At 39.6% G+C, this 24,895-nt stretch overlaps 1 protein-coding gene across 1 annotated transcript in view; it reads left to right on the forward strand.

The window, feature by feature from the left end:
• The first annotated feature begins 5,351 nt into the window (after positions 1-5,351).
• COL11A1 (collagen type XI alpha 1 chain) overlaps positions 5,352-24,895 on the forward strand; it is a 160,718-nt gene continuing 141,174 nt past the window's right edge. The window contains exons 1-2 of the mRNA XM_074152644.1: positions 5,352-5,466; positions 23,885-24,052. Of these exons, the coding sequence (XP_074008745.1) occupies positions 5,352-5,466; positions 23,885-24,052 (283 nt within the window). The remainder of the gene's footprint in view (positions 5,467-23,884; positions 24,053-24,895) is intronic.

Genomic DNA, 24,895 nt, shown 5'->3' on the forward strand with positions numbered 1-24,895 from the left:
CCTACTCACTGGCAGGGCAGTAAGAGGAGCAGAAAAGGCCTTGACTGTTTAGCAACAACCAAAAACATCTGTGTGCCATCAACACCACTCCCATCCCAAATCCAAAACACAGTGATGCCAGAAGCTGAAAGGAGGAGGAGGAGAATGTAGGAGCAGACAACGGGAAAGGAAGGAATGGCAGCTACCAAATGGAACCAGTAGTAGTTTGAATCTGGCCTTGATGTCCAGAAAGATTTTACAATCCTACATTGTAAACTACATGTTACTGCAAAAGGAGGAAGCAATCAACCGGCGAAGGATTTGCCTCACTGGAGAAGACTGTGGAAAGGTTACAGTTAGGAATTTTGTATTGCATGCTATTCTGCTTATCTTCTTTGTACCTATCTCCAATTCACTTTCAGAACACAAAAGAGGTTTAATTTTCCTGGTTTTCTAGGTGAGGGCTTGTGCCTTTGTTTTATTATCAAACTCCCTTAAATACAAAAATGTCCCTTGTTTCCATCAACCAAGTTCTGGCAGAAGGATTATACTTATTTATTTATGAGGGATCATCCCTAAAATAAAAGACAACACAGGTTATTGTCTTGCTTTTATCCAAGCTTGTTCTTATCTTCATGATCCTGAAGAACAGGATGCAATTTTGGTGGTTTACATTTTTAACTCTCAACGTTAACCATATTGCAAAAAGGGGATAAATCCCTTCAGCAAAAGACAGGTATAAGCTGCTACCAACTACAGCCCCCTTCACAAATCAGCAGACCATGTTTCAAAGAGCAGTCATGTCATTTAATCCTTTAAATCCTTAACTCTAACCTTAACACTAACTTTATTCCTTACATAGGCCTAGAAGTTTCAATCTCTCACATTGGTGTTCCTGGTAGCAACTCCAATTAGTGCACATTCAGTTTAAAAATGTAAGGAATTTTTCAACAGAAACTGAGTAAATTCATCCTTCAATATATATACAGCAACAAATAAGCATCCAATTTGCAGCTGCGTCACAGCCTTGCTTTTGGAGCTGTGCAGGGTTGCACTGTGCAGCTGCATCCAGCCACTCCAGCTTTGCCTGTGTCCACTGAAGAGGCTTCTTTACATTCTCAATAGAAAAAAAATCAGTAATGCTAATGTTTCTGTAGTCTTTTGGTACCTGGAGCTATTAATTACTGAACTATGCTGTTTTGTATCAAATTTCTTCTACTATTGCTTTGTCCTCCCTAATTCTTGGGCATCTGAAAGAATCAGTGGACACTGAGCCATTCCCTAGCCCAAAGACTTTGGTGAGGCACAGAGAAAGCCTTGGCTTTATCCTTCAAAACCAAAGATAATGGAACTGGGGGAGCTCAGCGAAGCTGTAAGCTATTACTGGTAGTAGCAAGTGGTATATTACACTTGAAGATAGGATTGTGGAAAGAAATACTGTCATTTATTTTGTCTATATGCATACATTCATATATTTCTCTCTATTTAAAACTACAAAAAGATGCCCAGCAACATTTCACCTAGCAGAGATCATTCCACTAATCTCCATTTGTAAGACGTCTTTTTTTTTCACAAGAGTTCAGTTCCCTGAAGCAGTATAACTCACTTTTCTTTCCAGTATTAATTATACAACAGAAAACTCTTAGAAAACATAGATCTGCACCACAAATGAGACAAGGATGAAATACCCACCTACATAAATCAAAAGAATTAAAGTCATAGAGAAGGCAGTGGGTGCTGGCTTTTAAGACAGTCATCTATTTGCACTATTTATTTCTGTTCTGTGATCAGAATTAGAGAAAGATATTTAACTTTTAGAAGGCATCAACATCTGCGTGAAGCTAGAAACAAAGTAGTTTAAGCCAAATCAATGTCCCTGGGACATATGGAAACCAACAATAGAAGCATACTCTTCCTTACAGTGCATTAGTTATTCCCAGTGAAATGACCCCTTTACATACAAAGAGAAGTCTCTTGCTTTTGGTGATGTCAAGGAATATGCTAGGAAAAACACAGTATGATTGCAAGACAGCCAAAGAACATCACATTTACAGTTACATTTTGTTACAGTGCCTATAGTCTGAAGAACGTGAAAGTGCTGCTGCTGTGAGTTTCTTGTAAGCTATGATGGTCCAAGGAAACATATTCTCTTCTCCATAGTTCCTAACCCCTCCCCCTCTCTGCCCCAAAATACAACAATGACCCATCTGTGCACATACAAGACAGCAATTCCTAATATTTAAACATGGACTAATCTGCCAACGTCTATGTATCAGGGACAGAACATAATGGATGTCACAGTGCTTAGTCTTTCTTTTCACTAAAACTGCCTTGAAGAGTAATGAGGAACAAGAAAGCCAGCAGAAAGAACAAACCACTGTGGATCACACTTGATTTAAAAAATAACATTACTCATTTCATTATTCACTTTTCTATTTTTCTCTGAAAACACTTTCATGTTTTAACTTGATTTCAGATTCAAGAAAGAAAATATTTCTCCTGATGTGATATCTAAGGGCTGAAATTTTCTACCAAAAATCTTTTAAGAATAATTTACAGCGTTCATAAAGCTTATCTATACTCTAAATTGTTATCTATTCTTTGACATATTTTCATTGCACCTAGGCTGCAGTTAGTACACTCTGGAACACCATCATGGCAATTAAGATTACAAACAATAACTAAGAAAATCAGTTAAATGAAAATCAATAGTCCTTAAGTAATGAATTTGACGGGCTGCAAGATGTGGATCTTCACCTAAACAGCATGTAACTTTTCTCTCGTAATGGCAGAATCTGATGGTAATTTATTACATGTCTGTGTGGCTTGATATGATGGCATGTGAAAATAACTGAGATAGTTCTAAAAAAATGTGGTTCTGGTACTAGGATTAATATAGAATTATACAGAATTATGTATTAAAATAAGCATGCTACCTCACCTGGATTAATATATTTTCCTTCTAATGCCTTGCAGGGATCTAAAATTCTGCTAAATACTTGGCATTTTGTCCTATTTGTTCTGCTTTGTATTGATGCAGGACCACAAAAATCAGTGTGTACCTTTCCACTGACACTTTGGGGGCTGAATCACATCTCCTAAAATTTAAATAACTGTAAGGGCACTGTGTTACATTACTATTCTCTACACTCTGAGAATACCTGTTCATTTTCACCACCTCTCCAAAATGCTTCCTTTTCTTCTCTTGCGCAGAGTCAGAATTTTTTCTTTTTACTAGGGTACAGTTTAGCTGCATTCATTTAGACCAACAGAAAGGCCCAAAAAAAAAAAAAAAAAAAAAAAAAAAAGTCAGGAGGCAACATATGATAAGAGACTGGAAGTAGCAAGAATGCTGGTGACAGAAAATATGTAACATTTAAGCATCAAGAAGAAACTGGAAACTTCATAGCATATGAGATTCTCCAATGACAAAGTATTAAGTAAAAAGAATAAATTACTGTTGAGAGTACCTACTGATGTTGTAACGAAGGAGGATGAAACATTGGGGAATGAATTTGATCTGTTCTAGGAAGGATCTAGTAAGTGCTGAGAACAACACAGACAGCTAGGGCAACAATAATAGTACTAATAATCGGTGCTTGACTTTTTGGGACCCATAGGTGGTTAGGGTTTAAGACAGAGATATAATACCAGTTCCAGAGGAGTAAGCTTTGGTAGAGAAAAGCGGGATAGACATAGCATTTTAGTGCTCCATAGCTGTACTGTGGCTCATAACTGGAAGTGCCAGAATAACTGTGTATCTCCTCACAGAATGGCACCTAATGCACACCATTTAAGGGAGCTTAGGTGTAATTGTGCCATGCACCTCAGTCCTCTCATTTGCAAATTTAGTGACAACGATTCCAACCATTTCAGAAAATCAAGGTCAGAAACAGCCAGATATATTAATACAGTGCTATAAAACGTAAGATATTGTAGGAAAGGATAATACACTTCTGAAATTTAATTTGACATATAAAAGCAACATGTATTTTGTGGATAAACCATATGTTTATTAATCACTGCTAAGGTATTAAAGATCTTATTGAAGGCAAATTTTAAACATTTGATACAGACTTCTACTATATTGTGACCATAGTTTTCCCTCATTTCCCAGAGCAGCCAAGGCAGGACCCGATCCCTCCAGAGGATCTCGACCGGACCTGCTGCAAGACTCAGCTGTGCCAGGTGTCCACTACCTCCAGGTCGGTCCCCGTCACCGATTGCTGCCCAAGTGGGACAGCAGGACACGAGTGAGAAGGGGAGGTTTCTCGGGGAGGAGCTGTGAAATCTTGCTCCCCGATGTCCAGGATGCGGCGAGTCGGGGAATGGGGACGGCTGTGTGGTGGCAGGCTTTTCCTTCACCACCCCGCTCCCTCCTTTCTCACAGCGTCCTTAAAGCCAAGTCCCCGGAGGCCCCTCAAAGCTGTGTCAGAACAAATTGCACCTGGGAGCGAGTGTGAGGGGGTACGGGCCGCCGGGGCGGACTGCCGCCAGGAGCCAGAGTTTTGGGGTGCCCCAAGGGCCAGCCCGCAGCAGGCCCGGCTCCTCTCACGCACATTTCTCTCCTCAAGCATCCCCCCTCCTCCCCGCTCCCTCCCCACCCGGCGCCCCCCTCCCCCTGCTTTCCGCTTGTCCCCAAGGTCGCCCCCCTGCCCACTCCTCCCGCCCCCCCACGCATCCCCGTTTCGCGCCGCCCGCCCCTCCGCTCCGAGGGGAGCCGCGGCCGGCGCGGCCCGCACTGCGCATGCTCCGGGCGTGCGGGGCCCGCGGTGCGGCTGTGGGGCGGGCGGGGGGCGGCGGGACTGGGAGGGCAGCGGTGGCCCGGTGACGGGACACCCCGGCGCCGTACCCCGGCTCGCTCCCGCCCCGCCATTCCCCGTTCCCCAAGCGCCTTCAGGAGGGCCGCTCTCCGCCGTCACGAAGGCCAGCTCTGCCGGGGGCGGCTGGCGGCCGCGGAGCGGCCGGTGTGCGCCGCCGAGGCGGAGGGCGGTGCTGTGGGCGGCCGGGGGAGCCGCGCGATTGGCCTCCGCCCGGCGGCTGGCTTGTCAGTTGGGCTCCAGGGGTGGCCCTGGGAGCCTCTCGCCCAGCCCTCTGACGGGATGAAGCCTTTAGGGGGATGCGGCGCTCTTTGCATTTTGATTAAAGCCCCTCATCTCCCTTCAGTCTGAAGGCAGGGCACCGGGGAGGACGGGTCGGAGGGGCCTGCGCAAGGCCGAGCAAAGAGGGAGGGGGGTGAGAGAGAGAAACCCCCCCTTGGTATATCACGTATGGCTCTATAGGATAAATCATCTCTGGGAATATAGTGGAAAGGACGGAGCTGGTATAAACCGAAGGCGCCCGGGTTTAGTTCACACTTGTGGGTGCCCAGCATGGAGATGCAGAGATGGTCCATAAGGTGGAAAACGAGAAGGTGGCCCTGGGACTCGGCTGTAACCGTGGTCATCACCTTCGCTATCCTTCTCCGGGCTGCAGAGGTCAGAGGAGGTAAGAAAGCAAAAGGGAGCCGGGGAGTCCAGTCGCCTCTCTCCCCCCTCCCCCGCCCCGTAGGGGTGAAGGACTCGGCACGGCTGGGGCCGCGTTTCAGAGGAAACCTGTCAGAGCGGCTCCCGATGCTGGGGAGGCGAGAGAGCACGAAGGCGCTTGGGGCGGGCTCGGGGCGCGGAGACCCGCTGGGAGTCCCCGGCAGCGCGGGCAGGGGACGTCCCTCCCAGGTGCCGCGGAGGGACGGCTCCCGTTCGGCTTCAGCGTTTAGCTTTGGATGTGGTTTTAAGGCAGTAAAGGATATGCACTGGCGGGGTGGGAAGATGAAAGAAATACTTGTTGAACAGAGTGACTTCTCCTCTTCCAGCACTAAACTCAGTTTTATGGAGTGTGTATATGGTTTTCGGTTTTGTCGAACTTACAGCGTCGTTACTCTGCTCAAGTTCACCAAGTTGTGGCTGAAATGGAGCGACAAATATCTGCCTTCTCCTCGGAGGGGCGAGGAAAGGGAAAGTTGGGGGGGGGGGGCGGAGGCTCTCAGCTCCGATTTTCTCCATTCTCCGCTTTTTTTATTTTTCCCTTTGCAAAGGGTTTCAGTGGGTAAAAAGTTTTCCAGGACGCGAGGGAAGGAGAAAATGTATGTGAAGCGGCTCTTTGCCAGACGTTGAGGAGAGCAGCTCCCGGCTCCCCGCAGGTGGTGTGCGCAGCGCCGAGCCCGGAGATGCCCTGGCGGTGGGGAGGGGGGGGCTCAGGGGGCTCGGCCTGACGGTCGCTGGGCTCCACACGGGCGGTGTCAGCGCCGTAGTGCCCTCCCCAGCCTCATTCCTCCTTTGCAGCCTCCTCAGCGGGATCGAGTGGTCCCTTAGGTGTCCGTGGACCTGGTGGGCAGGGTGCAGCCCGCGGGGGACTCGCAGAGGGAACAAGATGCGGGCAGTTTCAGCAGAAAGGAATCGTCCCCCCCTCCGCGCCACCCCTCTCGTCCCCCGCACTTCTCCTCTCCTACTGCTGCCCGGCACGGCTCAGCCGTCGGCCGCCCGCCGCGCTGTCCCATCTGGGCGCCGGCGAGGCGCTCCGGCTTTTTGAGATGAGATGTGCTGGCACATTCGAGGAGCTGCAGTGTATAATCTCCGGTGGCGGGAGCGCTTTCCTGTCCTACCGGGGGTGGAAATGCTGCCTTTCCCTCCATCCCTCTCTCTCTCCCTCCCACTGGAGCCCGCAGTGGCGTCTGGGGGCCAATCTGGCTTGGATTGAGTTTTTTATTTTTCAATGGGTCCGACATCCACGAAGGGGCTTAAATCTCCGAAAAGAAAGGTCTTATTTTTATGCATTTATTATTTTAACGAGGTGTTTCTCGATCTGAATTCCCACTTTCTGAATCAACAGGCATCCTAGAGGGAGCACAATACGGTGATCAGTTTCATTCAAGTCCTTTATACCTGGGTACAACCTTGACGGTGTCAGATCAATTAGGGCTTCTGCCCCCTGCTGGCCCCATTTCTGACAGGGATTGGAAGGGGTCAAATTTCATCCCTACTGCAATTCCACCGACTCCAGTGGAGTTACACTCAGGGTGAATTAACTTCGCAGAGCTTCAAGGATTCGGTTCCTCATTACTATGTCGAAACTAAATTTCCTCAAGGAGCAATACTGTCCGCAAAGGCACCATAGATTTCTTATGCCACTTTTCATGTGACCATTCACACTAGAACTTACTTAATTAAGTAAGAATTGTGTAGATTATCTTTAGATAATGGCTTGGATGTAAATGAAAAGTTAAAAGAAAATCTAAACCCAAGCACGCCAGGAAAAAAATCAGTAGAAATTGTCTGGTACTTACTGATATATATTAAGTAACATTAGGCAGACTAATTTGTTTCTGGTAACTCTATTAAAAATTAAAAAGCTATATGAAAAATCTTTTCCTCTAGTCTTCTGCATAAAGGACATTCCAGGAACAAAACTACAGGCTTCTGGTGCTTCTAGAAGCACTCTGAGAAGAACTTAGTTATTGAACTTTTCTGAAATACAGTATGGCATTTGCTTAGAAGCTACAGGGAGCTGCGTGTTTGGAGCTTGATCTGTTATTGAAGTCAGTAAGAGTTTTCCATTCACTACAGAGGGAGTAGAATTTGACCTAATTTCCCTAATGGAGTACAAGGGAGATATTTTTGAATCATCTTTTAGGTATTCTAATATTATTTAAAGTAGTCAAAAGATAAAAAAGGACATAAATCATATTTGAAAGTAGGAGAGGGAAAATACAGAGCAATAAAATAAAAGGTAAACAATACGACTAAGTGAAAATGCTGGGTAAAATATGAATCATTGCCCTTATAAACATAAATCCTTAAATCCTATATTCTTCAATTGTGTTTCTGTAAACTACCTCTATGTAAAGAAAATTACATGGTGTATTCATATAGCGTTAATCATACAGCAGTGACTTCTTTTTAAGAAAACAGAATCCATTCTGTGTAGAGAAACCTCAAAAGATTCCTAAAATTCTTGACCTTTTTTCAAGTTTCTTTATTTAACACAGAAAAGAAAGAGAAGTATGAGGTGTCTTTCATAGTACCAAGCAAGGGGGTGTGAAGATCTGATTGGGCTCTTGAGTTATTTCTTCTTTAGATAAAAAAAGGTTACAGAAGTGAGAAGCAACTGAATGGGAAAAGTAGTGACTCATATTTGGTCAGCTCAGTGCCCACCAGCTCTTAAGCAGCTCTTTTTAGAAAACAGTTTTGCTTTATGACTTATGCAAAGTAAACAAAATTCAGTATTTTAAAAAACATGCTTTGATTTCCTTTCCCCTTCCTCACCTTTAATACTGAATCTGTTGGTAATGTGTTTGGAATGAATAAACTCATTTAGTTGAAATGGCATGGCTTCAACACTATAAATTTTTTGTAAGAGCCTGGCATCAATGCACTATTGTGATGCTGATTTGAATTTCATGCACAAGAAATGAAAAATCAGTCTTTTTATTATGTATAAGCTTTTTTAAGCAAATGGAAATTCAGCTCTTAATCTGAGTGCAAAAATATTTAAGAATCCTTACTGAAAATGAGGCTATGAAGCTATATATAGAAAATACGCTTTGGCCCTTCTGTGTAAGTGACAAGCAGATTTGTTTCTGATATAGAATAGATACTTTTTACAGTCACCTTAGGAAATACAAAGGTTCCTTGTGCTTCCCCCAGATAGGCTTGGAAACTAGTGGGAGTTCTAGGTGCAGAAGGAATGCAGAACTGGGCCCACTAGTGATGGCAAAAGGAAAGTTTTCTTTGTGGATGCACTCTTAACACTGTTACTTATTTGTAATTTCTTACACGTAAGAAAGTTGCACTGGAAGTACAACTGGGAAGTTGCACTGGGAAGATATGGATATGTTTCTTGAATGAAAACTCTAATGTATTTGGCTAATATCAACCTATACAAAAAGGTGTTTTAAAGTAGAAAAGTATGAATCTTTTCTCAGAACTGTTAGTGATGTAAAGTACTTTTGATTTTAACTGATCAATTAATTTCTAAGGTTGAAAAAGAATATAAACACATTGTTCCTTTTTTTACAGTGAAATAGTCTTATGTGTTAATTTTAGTTTAACAAAATTTCATTAACCTTCAGAAATAGAGGATATACAGGGGTTTCTCAGATAAATATTTGCAAAGTGAGGAAAAGTGGTTAAGTCTAAGGGTGATTTCACTAGATTCAGCTAGTGGTCCTAGCTGAAGTTTTTCTGAGTCCCAGGGATCAGCAGGTGAAATGGTCCAGTTTTCCCAGAATAGTGCAAGAGAGACCTGCATGTATATGTCTGTTTTGTTATATAATTTAGATTTTTAAAATTGTTTCTAAGGTAAAATAATTATTTCAACTTTAGCAGCAGATATCTGACACAGAAAAATGACTGGTATGTGTTGTAGATTCTCTAGAGCATGAATCTTTGCATTTAATTTAGAAGTAGATTTCACAAGGATCCCAGAAAGGACTATTCAGGCTGCAGGAAACTATGTCTTTTTCACTAGCTCTGCCGAAGTTTCTCAAATTCAGTTTTGTGTATATCCTAACAAATGTAACTGTATAAAAGTACATATAGAATACCTTCAAATATTCAGTGGGTTTGGCTTGAAATAATCTCTGTGCCTAGAGCTTAATATTGGAATGTCACTAGAAAAAATAATCTATGATATAAAACCTTTCCTGGGGCTATGGTGTTTTCTGATTATTAAAAAAACCCAAGCCAACCAAAACCAAAAAGACAACAAAACTATTGTTGGTAAAGTTGTTGTCTGTAGCAGTTGTAAAATGTAGGAAAGGAGGTGTCATACTGAGTTTCACAATTGTCTTGTCCAAAGTTACTTGGTCTCCTCCAAATAGGACCCTTAATTCTAACAAGCTTGCAGCATAATAAAAGTGCCATGACATTACTACTGAAGTGAAGTTATACCTAAAACACACTGGAGCAATTATGTCTCTCCTGGATTTGTTTTGTACAGTGGTGAACAGTAGGGTTTCCATCTGCCAGCAAGATTAAGAAGTTGCTTTTCTTTTCTCTGTAGAGCTCTCTGCTTCTTTTCAGAAGAAATCCTCCCAGCATTGGTTAATTTATTGTTGTTCTGAGTATTTGTTGATAATAGAGAGGAATAAATTAAGCAGAGCTTGGGAGAAATCTGTAACGTTCTAAGAATATGAAGTCTCATGCAGTGATAAAGATTTGCCCTCTGGATGGACACAATAGAGAGCAGTGACTTAAAAGGAATTAGGTGAACATACATGCCTGTTGTGGGGGCTTATAACTGTACTACTCAGTATTAAATACCAAGTTTACAGACTGTAAATGTAAGGATTAATTGTTGACCCTGTTATTACAATAGGAATAGAATCTGGCAGAACTTAAATTCTTTTTAGCACATTATCGCACATAAGGGGTTGTAAAAACCTTTGTAAATTCTAGATCTGGGACTTCACTGTATGTCAAAGAGTTAATGCATACAGTATGTGAAACAGAAGTTTTTTGGCAGAGCTGCTATTATATGGAAGCAAAGTGTTTGCTGCAAAGCAAATTGAAAGATGTATTATAATATATAATTTAAAAAACGACATTCCTGATCCTGCTATGAATAATGTCACTGGAGGCTAAGCTTTGTCTATAACATGAATTAACTTTGTTATGAGGCAAATTACGGTCACAATGTTAAAGTGTTACTGTAGCCTAAGTTTTATCTACTCTGTCCGTTACCTGTATATTTACTCAAATTATCATAGTAATCTGATAGGCTATCAACCATTAATAGTTTATAAAAAACTAAAATTCAGAGTTTTACAATCTTGCTGTTTGCTTAAGTGGAATTTCTGCTAATATCAGTAGGGTACAGAATTGGGTCTGATTTCCTTGCATTGGTCTCAGAAGGGAGATAATACCTTTGACATCAGTGAAAGTATGGTGAAAGTTTTTAGCTATATGATTTAAAAAACTAATTTAGTTGCTTCTCTGTCAAATTAGATAGGGTTACTTTAAATGGCACCATTTGTAAATCTTGTCCTTAGCTATGTTTTGCTTTTTTTCTATGCTTATAACTGAAAAATATACAAATGATCCACCTTTGAAAACTCCCCTTTATTAGAAGATATTTTTGAAGTCTATTTGGAATAAATACCTTGATCAACAAAACTTTTTAGTGGGTTCAATTTCTTTTATGTTTAGTTGCTGAGGGAACACCTTGTCTTTTCCTGTAGCAGTGACCATTTTTAGACTGTTTCTTTTTTTTGATATGGTAATAGAAACAGGATGCTCCAAGAATTTAATACTCGTTTTGCAGATTTTCACAGTTGGAAGTACTGTCTCCACTGTCTGTACAAAAATAACATTTTGAATCTTTAGCAGAGCCTTCAACATAGTTAGACACTTGGGCTGCAGTTCTTATATAATCTGCTGTGGTGTAAAATAGGAATAACTCCACAGAAGTATTGATACAGATGTTAAAATATTGTAAACTGATGGATCAATACAGGTCTGCACCAGGGATGAACTAGCCCAATCTTTTGTGGGTAACAAGTGAAATGTTTTATGGAATCGGGATCAGGTCTTTAGTGCTTGATTGCAGTCAAGGTTGCTGAAAGAGTGATAAAAGTACAACCTATCTAGTCTCAAAGAAGGTTTTAAGTAATAAAAAAGTCATATTTTGTGGCAGAACATAGAAGAAAAATATGAAATGTCAGTTGAAAATCAAGGTTACATGTCAGAATTGTGCAACCTAACAAAGCCCAGAAAAAACTACTCTATTTTTTTTTTTGCTGAATATTTCCAGTAAATAAATGAGCCCACAAGCTAACCCTATTAAAGATCTGAGTGTGTAGCTGTAGATAGGCAATTTCCCACTGGTTTCAGTATGGGATTTAAGTGGTTTTTTCGTGTTTGTTTTTCTTTTTTACTGTATGTGTTAGAGATTGGTCTTTATAAAGAGATACAGTTAGTATCAAAAATATGTCCTATATATGCATAGACTGTCTTTATTGTCTTTGAAATACTCCCACGTGTTTAGAAGATTTTGCAGCATAGGAAGTCAGTGAAAAATTTCCAAATAACTGGTGTGGAAACAGAAGTAGCCAGTTCTGAGCAGTTTCACACAAGCCCTCTGTAGGTGAAATAGTCAATCATAGGCCATTTAAAGCATTCCTGTATGCATCTGGATAATCTCTAGTTCTTGTAATCATTAAATATGAAAGCACTGCAATAACACCTTCTTCTTAAAATGTCACCAGCCAAGATTCCAATTACATAATTCATCTAAAAGCTAGCATGTAGGAAAATTTTTAACAGGTAAAACAAATGTGAAGTATGTCTCTAGAAATATATACGTGAGCAATATATATTCAGTTAATCTCATAAATTTATATTTAGGTACCTAGAATAAAAACAGCTTGATTTTCAGGAGCACTATGTAATTACTTTAGGCAGCTTAACGGGTTTCATTTTTGTACCTGGAAGATGCTCTGTAACTCAGTTTTGCAGCCCACAAAACAGAGAGTTCATATTATCCAGTTCTGTAAAGCCCTTTGGTTAACATCTATGAAAAGTATAGGAACCTTCACAAAGGACACTGCAGAACCGATACTTTTGATGCTCGCTCCCAGAAGAGTCTTCTGTTACATGTCTGGGCTTTCAGTAGAGAGTTGGGAGGCAGGAGGTTCTCAGACTGCCAATCCCAAACGCCTCTGAGAAAACGTGGATCTGCCCAGAGCTAGCCAATAGGAAATGCTAAGGACAGAAGAGTGTCTGATCCTTTCCTGGGGCTTTCACACCTATACCAGAACTGCAGGGAATCATTGTGTGGGATAGAGAGACTAGAGCCTGCAGTGGGAAGGTAATAGAATCATAGAATTGTCTAAATTGGAAGGGACCTTTAAGATCATCAAGTCCAACCGTTAACCTACAACTGCCCAAACACAGAGTCCTTTCTAAGAACTGGGAAGCCCAGTAAAGCATTTTGGGCATAACATGCTTTTGAATTCCTGTTTTTGGATGTTTACTCCTGTATTAATTCTTAACAGATGAAGAACATAGTGAATTGATAAGTACAGTTAATAATAATTGTCTGTATTTCTGTTTTTAAAATATACGCATCATACCTGCCCACAATAAGTTAAAGTGTATAAGGGTAAAAGTAAGAACAAAGATATTCCTACCGCATTAGAAATAGCACAGATTTGTAGTGCTGTAGTCAAAAAACTTGTTAGTCAACAAATTAACAGTTTAACAAATCCAAATTCTAACATTGCTAGTAAAGACTTCCCTATTGATAATTTGGCAAAATGGCAGCATTTATCACTCTCTCTGCTCTAGCAAGCTTAAGTCTAGCTAGTAAACTAAATTGCTTGCTAGTTATTGATAGAATCATAAACTGGACTAATAATCTGGAAGAAGGAATGCATGGAGGGGAAAAGGTACCAGGTTTCACAGTAGGAGAACTACTGAAACAGCTAGACAAATGGTAGCTAAAATAAACCTATGTAGGACTTTGACACAATCTGTATTTGAGACTGTTTTTAAAAGAAAAACATTTCTCCCTTTTTCCGGCCTGACAACACTGTTCTGAGAGGTCAACAGCAGACACTGAAGACTAGTTACCCCTTCATATGAGTTCTTGTTCATGAAAATATTTTCACCCCTTTCATTCATTAAGCCTTGGACCTTCTAATAAGTGTCAATTAGAAACCTTCATCATAGCAGGTTTTATCTTTACCCACCTATAGAATACATGGAGAGTCCTTAGAATGAGCACTTATAGCTATGAAGATTCAAAATTTTAAGAAAAGTAAGGAAACTAACTAACTGTAGGCTATTATGCCTTTAACAGGTAGCATTGTTTCAAAAAAACTGTGGAGCAGCCAGTACCTTCTAATTAAGTTCCTAAATAAATACCTAGAAATCTAACCATAGGTAGCCTATTTTGAAAGTCTTGTCCACAAATATAAGGAGTCCCTTCATCTGTACCCACCAAATTCACATATTTTAGCCTACCAGGCTATAATAGCTTATACTCTTTAAATGATCTGTCACAGTGAAATAAAACTGGACTAAACTTTAAAAAAACACTCCATTTAGAATTTAAGATTAATGTTTCAACACTCTTAAGTTTTAGTTTTGCAGTGGTTCCATTGGAACAGATTACTGGCAGAATGAAACATATTTCCATGGAAAAATATGAAGTGAAATAATAGTAATTTAGAAACATTAGTCTTCCTAAATTTCTCAGCTAATTCTTTTTACTGGGGCAAATTAAGCTCTTTTCTACTCCAGGGCTATATTTCACCAATTACGAGTTATTGATTGTAACTCTTACAGGCTATTTGTGGAGTCATCACTGGTAAATTTTCACTTTCACATTAATCAAAAGAAGGGCATTGCTGAAGAATTATGATAAGTCAAGAAGTCAGCTGTTTATTGTATCTGAAAAATATATAAAACTGTTTCTTAAAAATACTGTTTATTATATCTGAAAAAGGAAAAGCCACAGTTACCAAAGTTATTAACAGTATAGTAAAGAGTTGTACACTCAGTTTGCTAGGGTATGTCTGTAAAGTAAAGAATACTGTCTCTTTTTTTTTCCCCTCAAGTTTTTTTTTATTATTTCCATTTAAGGCATGTCCCCCAGCGTGCAATCTGGGAGCATCTTGTAAATTATACAGGTGAACATAGCCTTAAAATTGGGAAGGATCATTGTGCCTGAGCTCTCTCGTAAAATTAAGAGACTAAGACCCAGGAGTTACCAGGCCAAAATCTAAATATAATAAGATTTCAAAGTCAATAATTTATCAGGCATTTGAAGAGAAAGAAAAATATTTTGCTCTAAATGAGTCATCCCCACAACAATTTCATATGGGAATGAATTTTGTAGCCAGGAGCTGCCACAACAGTCCCTTTCCTGTCAGTCCTGATAGGAAAGTCCTTCCTTCTAAAAATGCAGATGATTGTTTCCTCTGCATACCCTATCTTCAATAAAAGTCTGTCTTGAACTGTTTGGTCCTTAGTCACCAACAGCTTTAATTGCAGCTACAATTGCTTTACTGTACAGTTCATAGAAAGAGAACAGATGTCAAGTTTGGTATAGCCCATCTAAAAAGGTTCAGGGCTATCTTCCTCTCTCACTGCAGCTTCTAAGTAGCTTACAGCATGTTCTGCGTAGAATAGAAGAAAGATCAAGGTGTGTAGATAAGAAGCACAGTTTTCCATTCTGACTTCCTTAGTTATTTCTTAGGGAATAATGAAATTCACTCAAAAGAACTCTCATTTCAATGAATAATATCTTTTCAATCTGTACATATTTCAAGTCTACTGAGGACCACTGCATGCATCTGTATTAAGACCAATCTAGATGTTTGACCTCTTAAGATCCAAGTAGAACATGAAATATTGAGTGAGATTCACAGTAGTAAGGAATTGCAGCAACTCACAGAATTGACCTGTAAGGTGCTTCTCAATACAGTTTATGCAGGAAAGGATGGTTAGAAACCTAGCTCAAAAAGAATTTCTGAGGAAGCACTCACAAGTATGTGGAAAATTTTTCTTCTGCAAATAAAAAACATTTCTAATAATAGAGTGTCCAGGTCATTTTCTATCAAGTGAAATGACTCTGACACAGAATTTTTCAATTGATTTGTGACAGCAACAGACTTAAATTACTAGTAAGATACTATGAGTGGAAGCTGATAGGTATGCTAAGAAACAGGAACTCAAGTGTTTCATATGCTTAAGTGTAAATTTATTGACACGTACACATTAGCTGCTTAGAGTGATATGGGACAAAACATTCTACTTACACGAAATAATACAGCTCTATTTTCAGTGTGTTTTAATGGCCTAAAATTTATACACCTAGGATGTACATTAATGTCACTCACTAGATTGATTTGAGTAAACCTATGCGACTCGAGTAAGCCTCTATGGAGAACTTCTTTTGATTTTGGATTCGCTGCAGTTGTTCAGCAGCTAGAAAATTATTAAAAAGCCTCTGTTGTAAATGAAAACATTTTCATAAATGCAAATTCATTAAAATAAAAATAATTAACCTTGCAACATGATAATAGCTAGAAAGATAACATGTATAGATTCTAACCTTTTATCCAAAATGATTGCTGCTGGTGTAATTCCAAAGACTGGAATTGCTGCCGTTAGATGCACTGTTGATCCATCCTTTTTGTGTTCTGTACAGTTTGCCTTTGCAGGGTCAGCTGAACTTTATCACAGTACAGAATTCTAATGGTGGCTGCTGTAGCACAAACAAGAAATTTTATTGCCTATCACTAAGATATTAAGTTTGCCATGATCTCAGTTACAGACAGGATATATATTTTATAAACTAAGAAGACATGATTAAACACCATTTATTTAATTACCATCTACATTTAAATAAATCCAAATGTTATGAACCAGACCTGACCATTCTGATGCAAATTTTCTTACATCTGATGCAACTTGTGCCTGTCTTGTAATGTATATCCTTCTACCTAGGGTTATGTGGTCACCTACAAGAAGCATTCCCATAGAGAGATGTGGAAACGCTAGGCATTTACACTGAAAACTGAGGTCATCCTTAAGTCAAGGAGGCTTGGTGTCACACATTGAATAAGTCATCAGCACAGGCTCTGTGTCCAAAGGACTTCAGTTTCTGCATTGTTGTACAATTTCTCAGTCCCTCATTTCTCTGATATCATCATCATAATAGTACCATATTGTTATGGTACCTGGGAGCCTCCTCCGTGGACAGTTTCCACCAAGAGAAGGGGAGAGCCATATTACATAATAGGTTCCAGCTCAAACGTATCAAGAAGTCAAAGTGAAGGAAGCAAGTCCTCTGATCTTGAGTAATAAGGGCTGTTTATATTTATGATGTTATAACATATCAGAAATTAACCTGCTGTTTTCATCAGCTTCTACTTAACTCCAGAAGAAATCACACTGAACAATGGCAGTAGTTGTTAGGTACAATGCAATATAAAAGCGTCAGAATTTGATCCATATATGTAGTATTAAAATGTAGTCTAGATTTTTACAGAGGTTATTTTTCAATCTATAATTGCATTTTATTTTAAAAAATATGTGGTTATTAATTCATTGAGTAGAATGCATTGTCATAGCTTTTAAAATAAAAGTATTGTTGTATATATAGGAAGTCTACCCTTGAAAATGGTAACGAAAATTGGAAGTTAGTTTTTGTATTTTCGTCCTCTCCAAACAAACAGAAAAGACATGAAGTTTCCCTCATGTAAATCACTCCTGATATTCTTTCCTGACCTGGCAATGTAAAAGTGTGGTCTAGCATCCAGTTTACAATTGCTTCACTGAATCCTTTTAATTTCCAGCAGAGATATGCTGACAAGAAGTTGCTTTTTTTCTTCCTCCTTTTTAGTGAACATGCTTTTACACGTATTTCAGTACCATTTAAGAAGCTTAGAAAATTATATATTTCGGTAACTTGTCTTTTTTTTTTTCCCTAAGGTTCCTATTTAGTTACTATGGAAGAAAGCTAAAGAGAAGGCAAGGAAGGTTAAATATGGCTTCGGAGTTATATTTAATATTATATGCTCCAGATCAAATGTTCTTATCCATATCTCTATAAATATGGAAAGCTCATTGAGTGAATGGATGTACTTCAGTCATATCACAGTAATGAAGACCAGAATTTGGCTCTACAATTTTAAATATTGCAAGTTACAAGTTATTTCAGGTCTTGAGATGTTACACCCCTAATTTTTTTGTACTTTATCTTCTTTATTTTTGAAAACCAGGAGCTTATGCTAGAGCTAAATAATTAACAGTTTGGTATCTTGAAAGATACTAGGACACTCGGGTTCCCATCTCACACGATTCTGTCTCCTAAAAAGGGATTTTGAAGAATTCTACTTTGCCATTCCAGAAATCCCAGCACTTTTAAACACTTCTTCTCTGGGTGCTACTGTATAGCCTGTTAGTGGCAGTGAAAGTTGCACGTCTCTCTGAACATTTTTGAATCAAGGACATATGCTGCTGAACTTTGCACTATAGTATTTAGTGAGAAGAATGATCCCCTGCAGTTGGTTCTCTACCAGTGGAAATGTAGCACAGTGGAAACTTGCTTTTTGATTGTGGTCTGAAACTCAGGAGGGCTTAACTTGAAAAATGCACGCTTGCCCTGATGAACATGGGCTTCTTTTCAAAAGGTTATCTTGTGGCTTTGTCTGGCTTGCCTGCAGGAGGTGGCCTTCAAGCAGCAGTGCAGTTTGGCCAGAAACATCTGCATGAAGGGACCCACTTTCAGGATCTGGAATTTGCATTTTGTCAAATTTGCCATAGCAAGCAAAGTTGATTTTTCAAAGCTGATGTGTAAGTTTCATAAGGAGAATGAACTTGCACACAAGAAGAGATGAGCAGAGCTGTTTGCATGATGCTTATTTGTTGGTTATTTCCTTGCTATCTTAAATCTTACCACCAAATTGGAAGAATGCAAAAGCATTACTTCATATATCATTAATTCGCAGTTTTCTTCTCTTATGAGAAAACTATTCAAGGAAATGAGACTAGAAGATAAAATAATTTAGGAAGGCTGCTTTATGCACTGTAAGGAAGTTCTTGTGAGAGACCCTAGATCTGCCAGTATATGGGTTACATTAATGTTGCCCCATATAAATACAAGCTGTAGTCTTAATTTGTGGACCATGCAAACAAGCAAACTGCACAGCCGTAGCACTGGTGCTGTTTCTGGCTATTTCTTATGATTCCCAGAAACTGCGTGGGAACAGAATGGTAGAGAAGAGGCAGTTTTCGGGAAGAGCTGAAGCTCCCAGGGTACAGTGACACTGAGCACTGCAGAACCTAGAGAAACAGGCAGAGACAAGCCACAGCTTCAGCTGATAGCTTCCAGGCTATGGTTTTCCCTGACTCTGTGAGTTGTCTTCCTACCTCTCTACCCACGTCTGCTAAGCAGGCCAGTGTTGGCTGTGCAAGGACTTCTCGTCATTCTTTGTACTTCAAACAGGCTACCTTTAACTAGTTAGGATCTAAGCACTGCTGTTTCTCAAGAACTGTTTGGTTTTGACTGGATTCTTAGATGTGTGTGCTCTGTGGCGTATTGAGAGCAACTGCGTCTAGTGCTTTCCGTAGAGGCATTAAGCAGATCATGTGAGCATGCACAGTGAGCTCATCAAGAATTTTGAGACTAATGTCATGGCAGCCTGGTCAGGGCTACTTGAACACTTGCTCCAACTAGGGTGCCATAGTTCCAGAAAATAAAGAAAAATGCCAAAATTCACCCAGACAAAATTTCCACTAGCAAAAAGAGGGTGTTTCTGCACAAACCTCAATATATGCATAGCTAGTCCTATGCATGACACAGGAAGAGTGTAGGGGAGAAGTGCTTTACACAGTAAGCCCTGTTTTCAGCTGGGAGATGGCAAAAACAGCTGTGAGGAGACTTCCAGGCCTGCAACTTCCCAGCTGAAATATAGGATTGGTTGCGTCCTAATCTGGGCATTTGATTAGACTTGAGACCAGGTTAAATAATGACATGGACAAGAATGTTGCAAGAACATTTATGAGGAAGAGGCACAAACTCTGGTTATTTCACAGACTGAACGATATGTAGGTTTCTATTCTACCAAAAGCAAATTTTTGCAAAGCAGCATATTAAATCTTGTACATTCCTGTCCAGTTTATCTAAAGAGTTCTAAGGAACTTCTTTACTTTTTAACTGTTGGTCAAGTTGGCGAGCTGAAATCTTCTATATAAATTAGAGAAGCAGTTTCTGTCAGTTGTGACCTGTAAATATTTAGTAAGTTAGCCATGTTATCATAGGAGATAGACTAATTAGCATTTTTGCATGTGTTACTTCATATAACTTGTCGTAGAACGATCCGCTGGATCAAGCACTGGCTGACTGGAAGGTCCCAAAGAGTGGTGCTCAATGGATTTAAATCCAGCTGGCGGCCGGTCACAAGTGGTGTGCCTCAGGGCTCAGTGTTAGGACCATTTCTGTTTAACGTCTTTATGGATGATCTTGACAAGGACATAGGGTGTATCAGCAAGTTCGCAGATTACACCAAGTTAAGCAGGAGTGTTGATTCCCAGGAGGATAGGGAAGCTCTACAGAGAGACCTAGATAGATTGGATCATTGGGCCAACATCAATGGTATGAGTTTCAACAAGGGCAAGTGCCAGGTTCTGCACTTGGGCCACAATAACCCCAAGCAGCGCTACAGGCTTGGAAAAATGTGGCTGGAAAGCTGCCTGGAAGAAAGAGACCTGGGGGTTCTAATTGACAAGCGGCTGAATATGAGCCGGCAGTGTGCCCAGGTGGCCAAGAAAGCCAACGGCATCCTGGCTTGTATTAGAAATAGCGTGACCAGCAGAAGTCGGGAGGTGATTGTGCCCCTGTACTCAGCACTGGTGAGGCCACACCTCGAGTATTGTGTCCAGTTTTGGGCACCTCAATACAAGAGAGATATCGAGGTGCTGGAGCGAGTGCAGAGGAGGGCAACGAAGCTGGTGAAGGGCCTGGAAAACAAATCACATGAAGAGCGGTTGAAGGAGCTGGGACTGTTTAGTATGAGGAAGAGGAGGCTGAGGGGAGACCTCATCACTCTCTACAACTACTTGAAAGGACACTGTAGAGAGGTTGGTGCTGGTCTCTTCGCACAGGTAATTAATGACAGAACAAGAGGGAATGGCTTCAAGCTCCAACAGGGTAGGTTTAGACTGAGCATTAGGAAAGAATTTTTCACAGAAAGAGTGGTCGGGCATTGGAATAGGCTGCCCAGGGAGGTGGTTGGGTCACCATCCCTGGATGTGTTTAAGAGCCGTTTAGATGTGGTGTTGGGGGATATGGTAGAGTAGGGTAGATGGTTGGACTCGATGATCCCAAGAGTCTCTTCCAACCTAGACGATTCTATGATTCTATTCTATGATTCTATGAAATGTGACAAGTCTAGAAATGTCTAGAAATCCTTGTAAACAGACTAGTGTTTTTGATATTTACATTTTGTGAATCACAGTGTCCCGGTTTGAAGTAAAACCGAACCAATTTTCTGTTCTGTAACTTTACACCCTAGCTAGGCCTCCTCTAACTCTCTGAAATTAACGGCATATTGTGGAGAAAACTGCTCGTTCTCAGAATGATAAGCCCAATGTTTGTGCTCCATGCCAAGGAACGGTATGCAGGGAGGCCCTTGCTTATACTTATTGCTGTAACAACCAAGGTCAGCCAATTTCGTTATTTGCCCCCTTAGAGGGTCGGAAACGGAAAAAACGTAGAGGGGTCACATCGGTGGGGAGGAGTGGACAGGACAGGTGACCCAAACCTGACCAACTGGGGTATTCCATCCCATCTACCCCATGCTCAGTATAAAGGCTGAGGGATCAAAGGGTCAGCCCCCTTCCTGCGATGGCCGACGTCCAGAGAGGACTCTGTCTGTTCATCTGCCTTTGATCCTGATCCGTGTGTTCCTGACTCCAGAGCTGGAATCCAGTTCCCATTCGTCACTGAGTCCAGTCTGGGACTTCCCCAGTGCCTGCTGGTGATGTGACTGTCATCCTGGGAGCTTGATACGGTTTTGTATATACTGTATCTATTTCATTATTTTCTTCTTTATTTTTATTTTAATATTAATTCTTCATTAAAGTAGTTTAGTTCATTCTAAACTTCTGAATCTCCTTATCTCTTTCTCCTCCTCTCTCCTCTTTTAGGGGGGGGGGGAAGGGGGGGGAAGGGCCATCTGTCGGTCCGGTTTTGGTAAATTCAGCCAAAACCACGACACACAGTTTGTGGAAATAGATGTCGTCTATGGACTACTAACAAAATGTTTGTTCTAATTATTTGGAATTTCTCGTTTGAAGATTATTCTCTTCTATTATTATGCTCTTTCTTGTCTGGAACTTTTTTAGCAGCAGAACTAGCGGGGAGTAGTGAATAATCTTGTTTATGGATGAATACTCTCCCAGTAAGCCAGGCAATGAACAACCATTATTCTAAAAAATAATGAAGAATCTGGTACAAATTATAGAAAAGAGCAAAGGAAAAAGGAATGTAGCAGTGGTTGATTTATACAGCAACTTGGAATTTTTACTAATATTTCCAGTAACTGGTTCTACTTTACATTACTGGTTCAAATTATTATAGGTACTGCAAAAATAGCCATTGGTTACCAGAAAAAAAAAGTGTGGCAGTTCCTTCAGTATGGTAGTAACTTTAGAATTGTGTGGAATACCTGGAGAAAATAAATTATATCCATTAAAATTATTTAGTTAGTACTTAACAGAGAGGTAAGACTAATGTTTCAGAATTTGCACACTATTGAAACATTTCCTCTGAGAATGTTGAAATAGAATTTCTTGAATCTGTAGCATATGTAGATTTTAACTAAATTCAGGTGTATACTGTAGCATTCAAAATGTATTAGCTTGCAACAAGCATTGGCTATTGAGTTGTTGGCTGAGTTGTTCATATTTGGCAGTGCCAGGAGATGAATAGGATGCGCTAGTTAAACTTAACTTTGTTCACATCTGTTATTGATAGTGAATGCACTAAAGTGACTTCTGAGATACTACAGCAACAAAAAAAATAGAACTGCCTAGAACTGTACAAATAGTAAGAAAAGAAGGCAGATGTGTCTGTCAGTGACTGATTAGAATACCACTTTACCTAAGTTTTTACACACTTTCACTTGTTGTTTGCAAATAGTTGTTCAAATAGTTGAATATTCTCACACAGTGAATTTTGGGGCTTAAGTTGGTATATGTTGACACATAAAATGAATAATAACAGAATAAATTAGCTATAGTTAATGCCACAGTGCAGTTCAAAGACATGAAGAAGGGTCAGATTCACCAAACACATTTCTCAGCTTTAACAGTGAAAATCATGTAAAACTTTGTCTTTCCAGATAAAGTGTTTATGTGTTTGCCAGCATAAAAACTGCGGAGTAGTCCCAGTGAAAAAATAATCTGTTGAAATTCTGTTTCCACTCAAAAAATAAATTAGTGAAGCCGTGATCTGTAGGGATAATGAGCACCTTAATTTTTTCTAAGAGAAAAAATATGTAGTAGGCAAATTATGTTCTCTCACTGCCTCTGTTAAAGTGCTTGTCCATTCAGTATTTGGCCCTTTTGCCACGGTGAACTTTCATAGATTTAAGCTTCGTTGTTGTCTTTATATATATATATTTATATATGTATAAATAAATATTTTTGTATCAATATCAGTGCAGTAGCAGCTCTGGACTTCAGCTTTAAATTGTTAGACACTGAGCATAAATTCAACCTAAATGTACTTGGGCTCTAGAGTACAAAACAGGTCCATTTGAATGTAATTTGGAAATGATGAAAGACACTGATTTAGTCTGTTCACTTCTTACAGGCAAAGGAGGTACATTTTTCTTTCTCTAACTCGAGACATGAGATTAACTAACTTCTTCCTTTTCATTTGGTGTCTGAGAAAACAGTCATCGGTAATCAGAATACAGTTTAATGTTAGCAAAAAACAAGTTTCTGATAGCAGATTATTAGTAGCTTAATGCTTCTGAAACTTCTGTGCAAACTTTTAAAATCAGTTGCACTTCTTAGAAATCACTCATTAAAAGAATGTGTTGTAAGTTTCAGTCACCAAGATTGTCTATGTTTGGGAAACAGTGATTTTCAGCATGTAGTCAAGTAGTTTGAAAATCTGATCATAACAATTACATTGGATGAACTCTTATATATTTAAAAATAAATAATCCTGTTAAAATAATATTCTGGTATACAGGTAATCTGCAAGAAATCAAAACAGGATGCAGCTACTGCTGTGATTACACATACAGTTTTGCAATGAAATTAATATCCTTTTTAGAGGCTGCATACTGTAAAGATGCAAGATGACTAATTCTTTTTGTTGTTTTTTTTTTTTTCTTCTTTGTCAGCTGAACCTGTTGATGTGCTGAAAGCATTAGAATTTCACAATTCACCAGAAGGAGTATCAAGAACAGCAGGATTTTGCACAAACAGAAGGGACTCAAAAGGATCGGATGTTGCCTACAGAGTTTCAAAAACTGCACAGCTCAGTGCCCCAACAAAGCAGCTGTACCCAGGTAAGATTGTCAAAAAGCTTTTACTTTGGTAAATTATCTTACTGACTATGCTTTTATGGTATCTAAAACACAGCATGTAGTCCATCATCAGTACAACAAAACACTTCTGTTATCTCTAGAGTTGGGCCTGCATACGAATGACAGGACATGCTCTTTATCCACTGAATGAATCAGTTTTTATTGACTTCAGTTATAAATCTCTTCATCAAATTCTGTGTCACTAGCAGAATTGGCCTGTAAGTCATATTACCTGCTCTTTCTTAATGCTATCTGATGGAAAGCTTATTTGGTGGCTTTGGCAAGCTTCCTCCAGTTTCAGTAGTCCATTTAAAAGCAGTACTTCCTGGAGTAATGCTGCAGTGGTAGAAGTGAGTTGCGGTTGGCCATTGCAAAATCGTTCCCAGAAGTACCATCTGTTAAGAATTACCTAAGAGTATCTGGGTATTTGGGAGACTAAAACAGGCTAGTTGAGGATAGTAGGTAATGCGATTCCATCTTTTCTCAAATTTCTCTAAAATGAATAATCACACTTTGGAACAAAGATTCTTTGGATGTTGAGGAGAAACTTTTGTTCCATTATTTTGCTGTCACTTCTCACTTGACCCAAACTGAGGAAAATTATAATAAGAATCAAATAAATAAATAATATTTAATTTTATTTATTTTATTTATTATTAATTTAATATATTTATAAATATTAATTATATTTAAATAATAATAAAAATAAAACCAAAATCATGGAACATTTAATTTTTCTGCTTTGATACATCATGCAGAGTTTGAACAAGTCTGTCTATAAACATACACGTTAGATGCTGACAAAGAAAAATATTTTATCTTTTG

The sequence above is a fragment of the Numenius arquata genome, chromosome 8 (genome assembly GCF_964106895.1).
Source record: "Numenius arquata chromosome 8, bNumArq3.hap1.1, whole genome shotgun sequence".
NCBI classification, from domain to species: Eukaryota; Metazoa; Chordata; class Aves; order Charadriiformes; family Scolopacidae; genus Numenius; species Numenius arquata.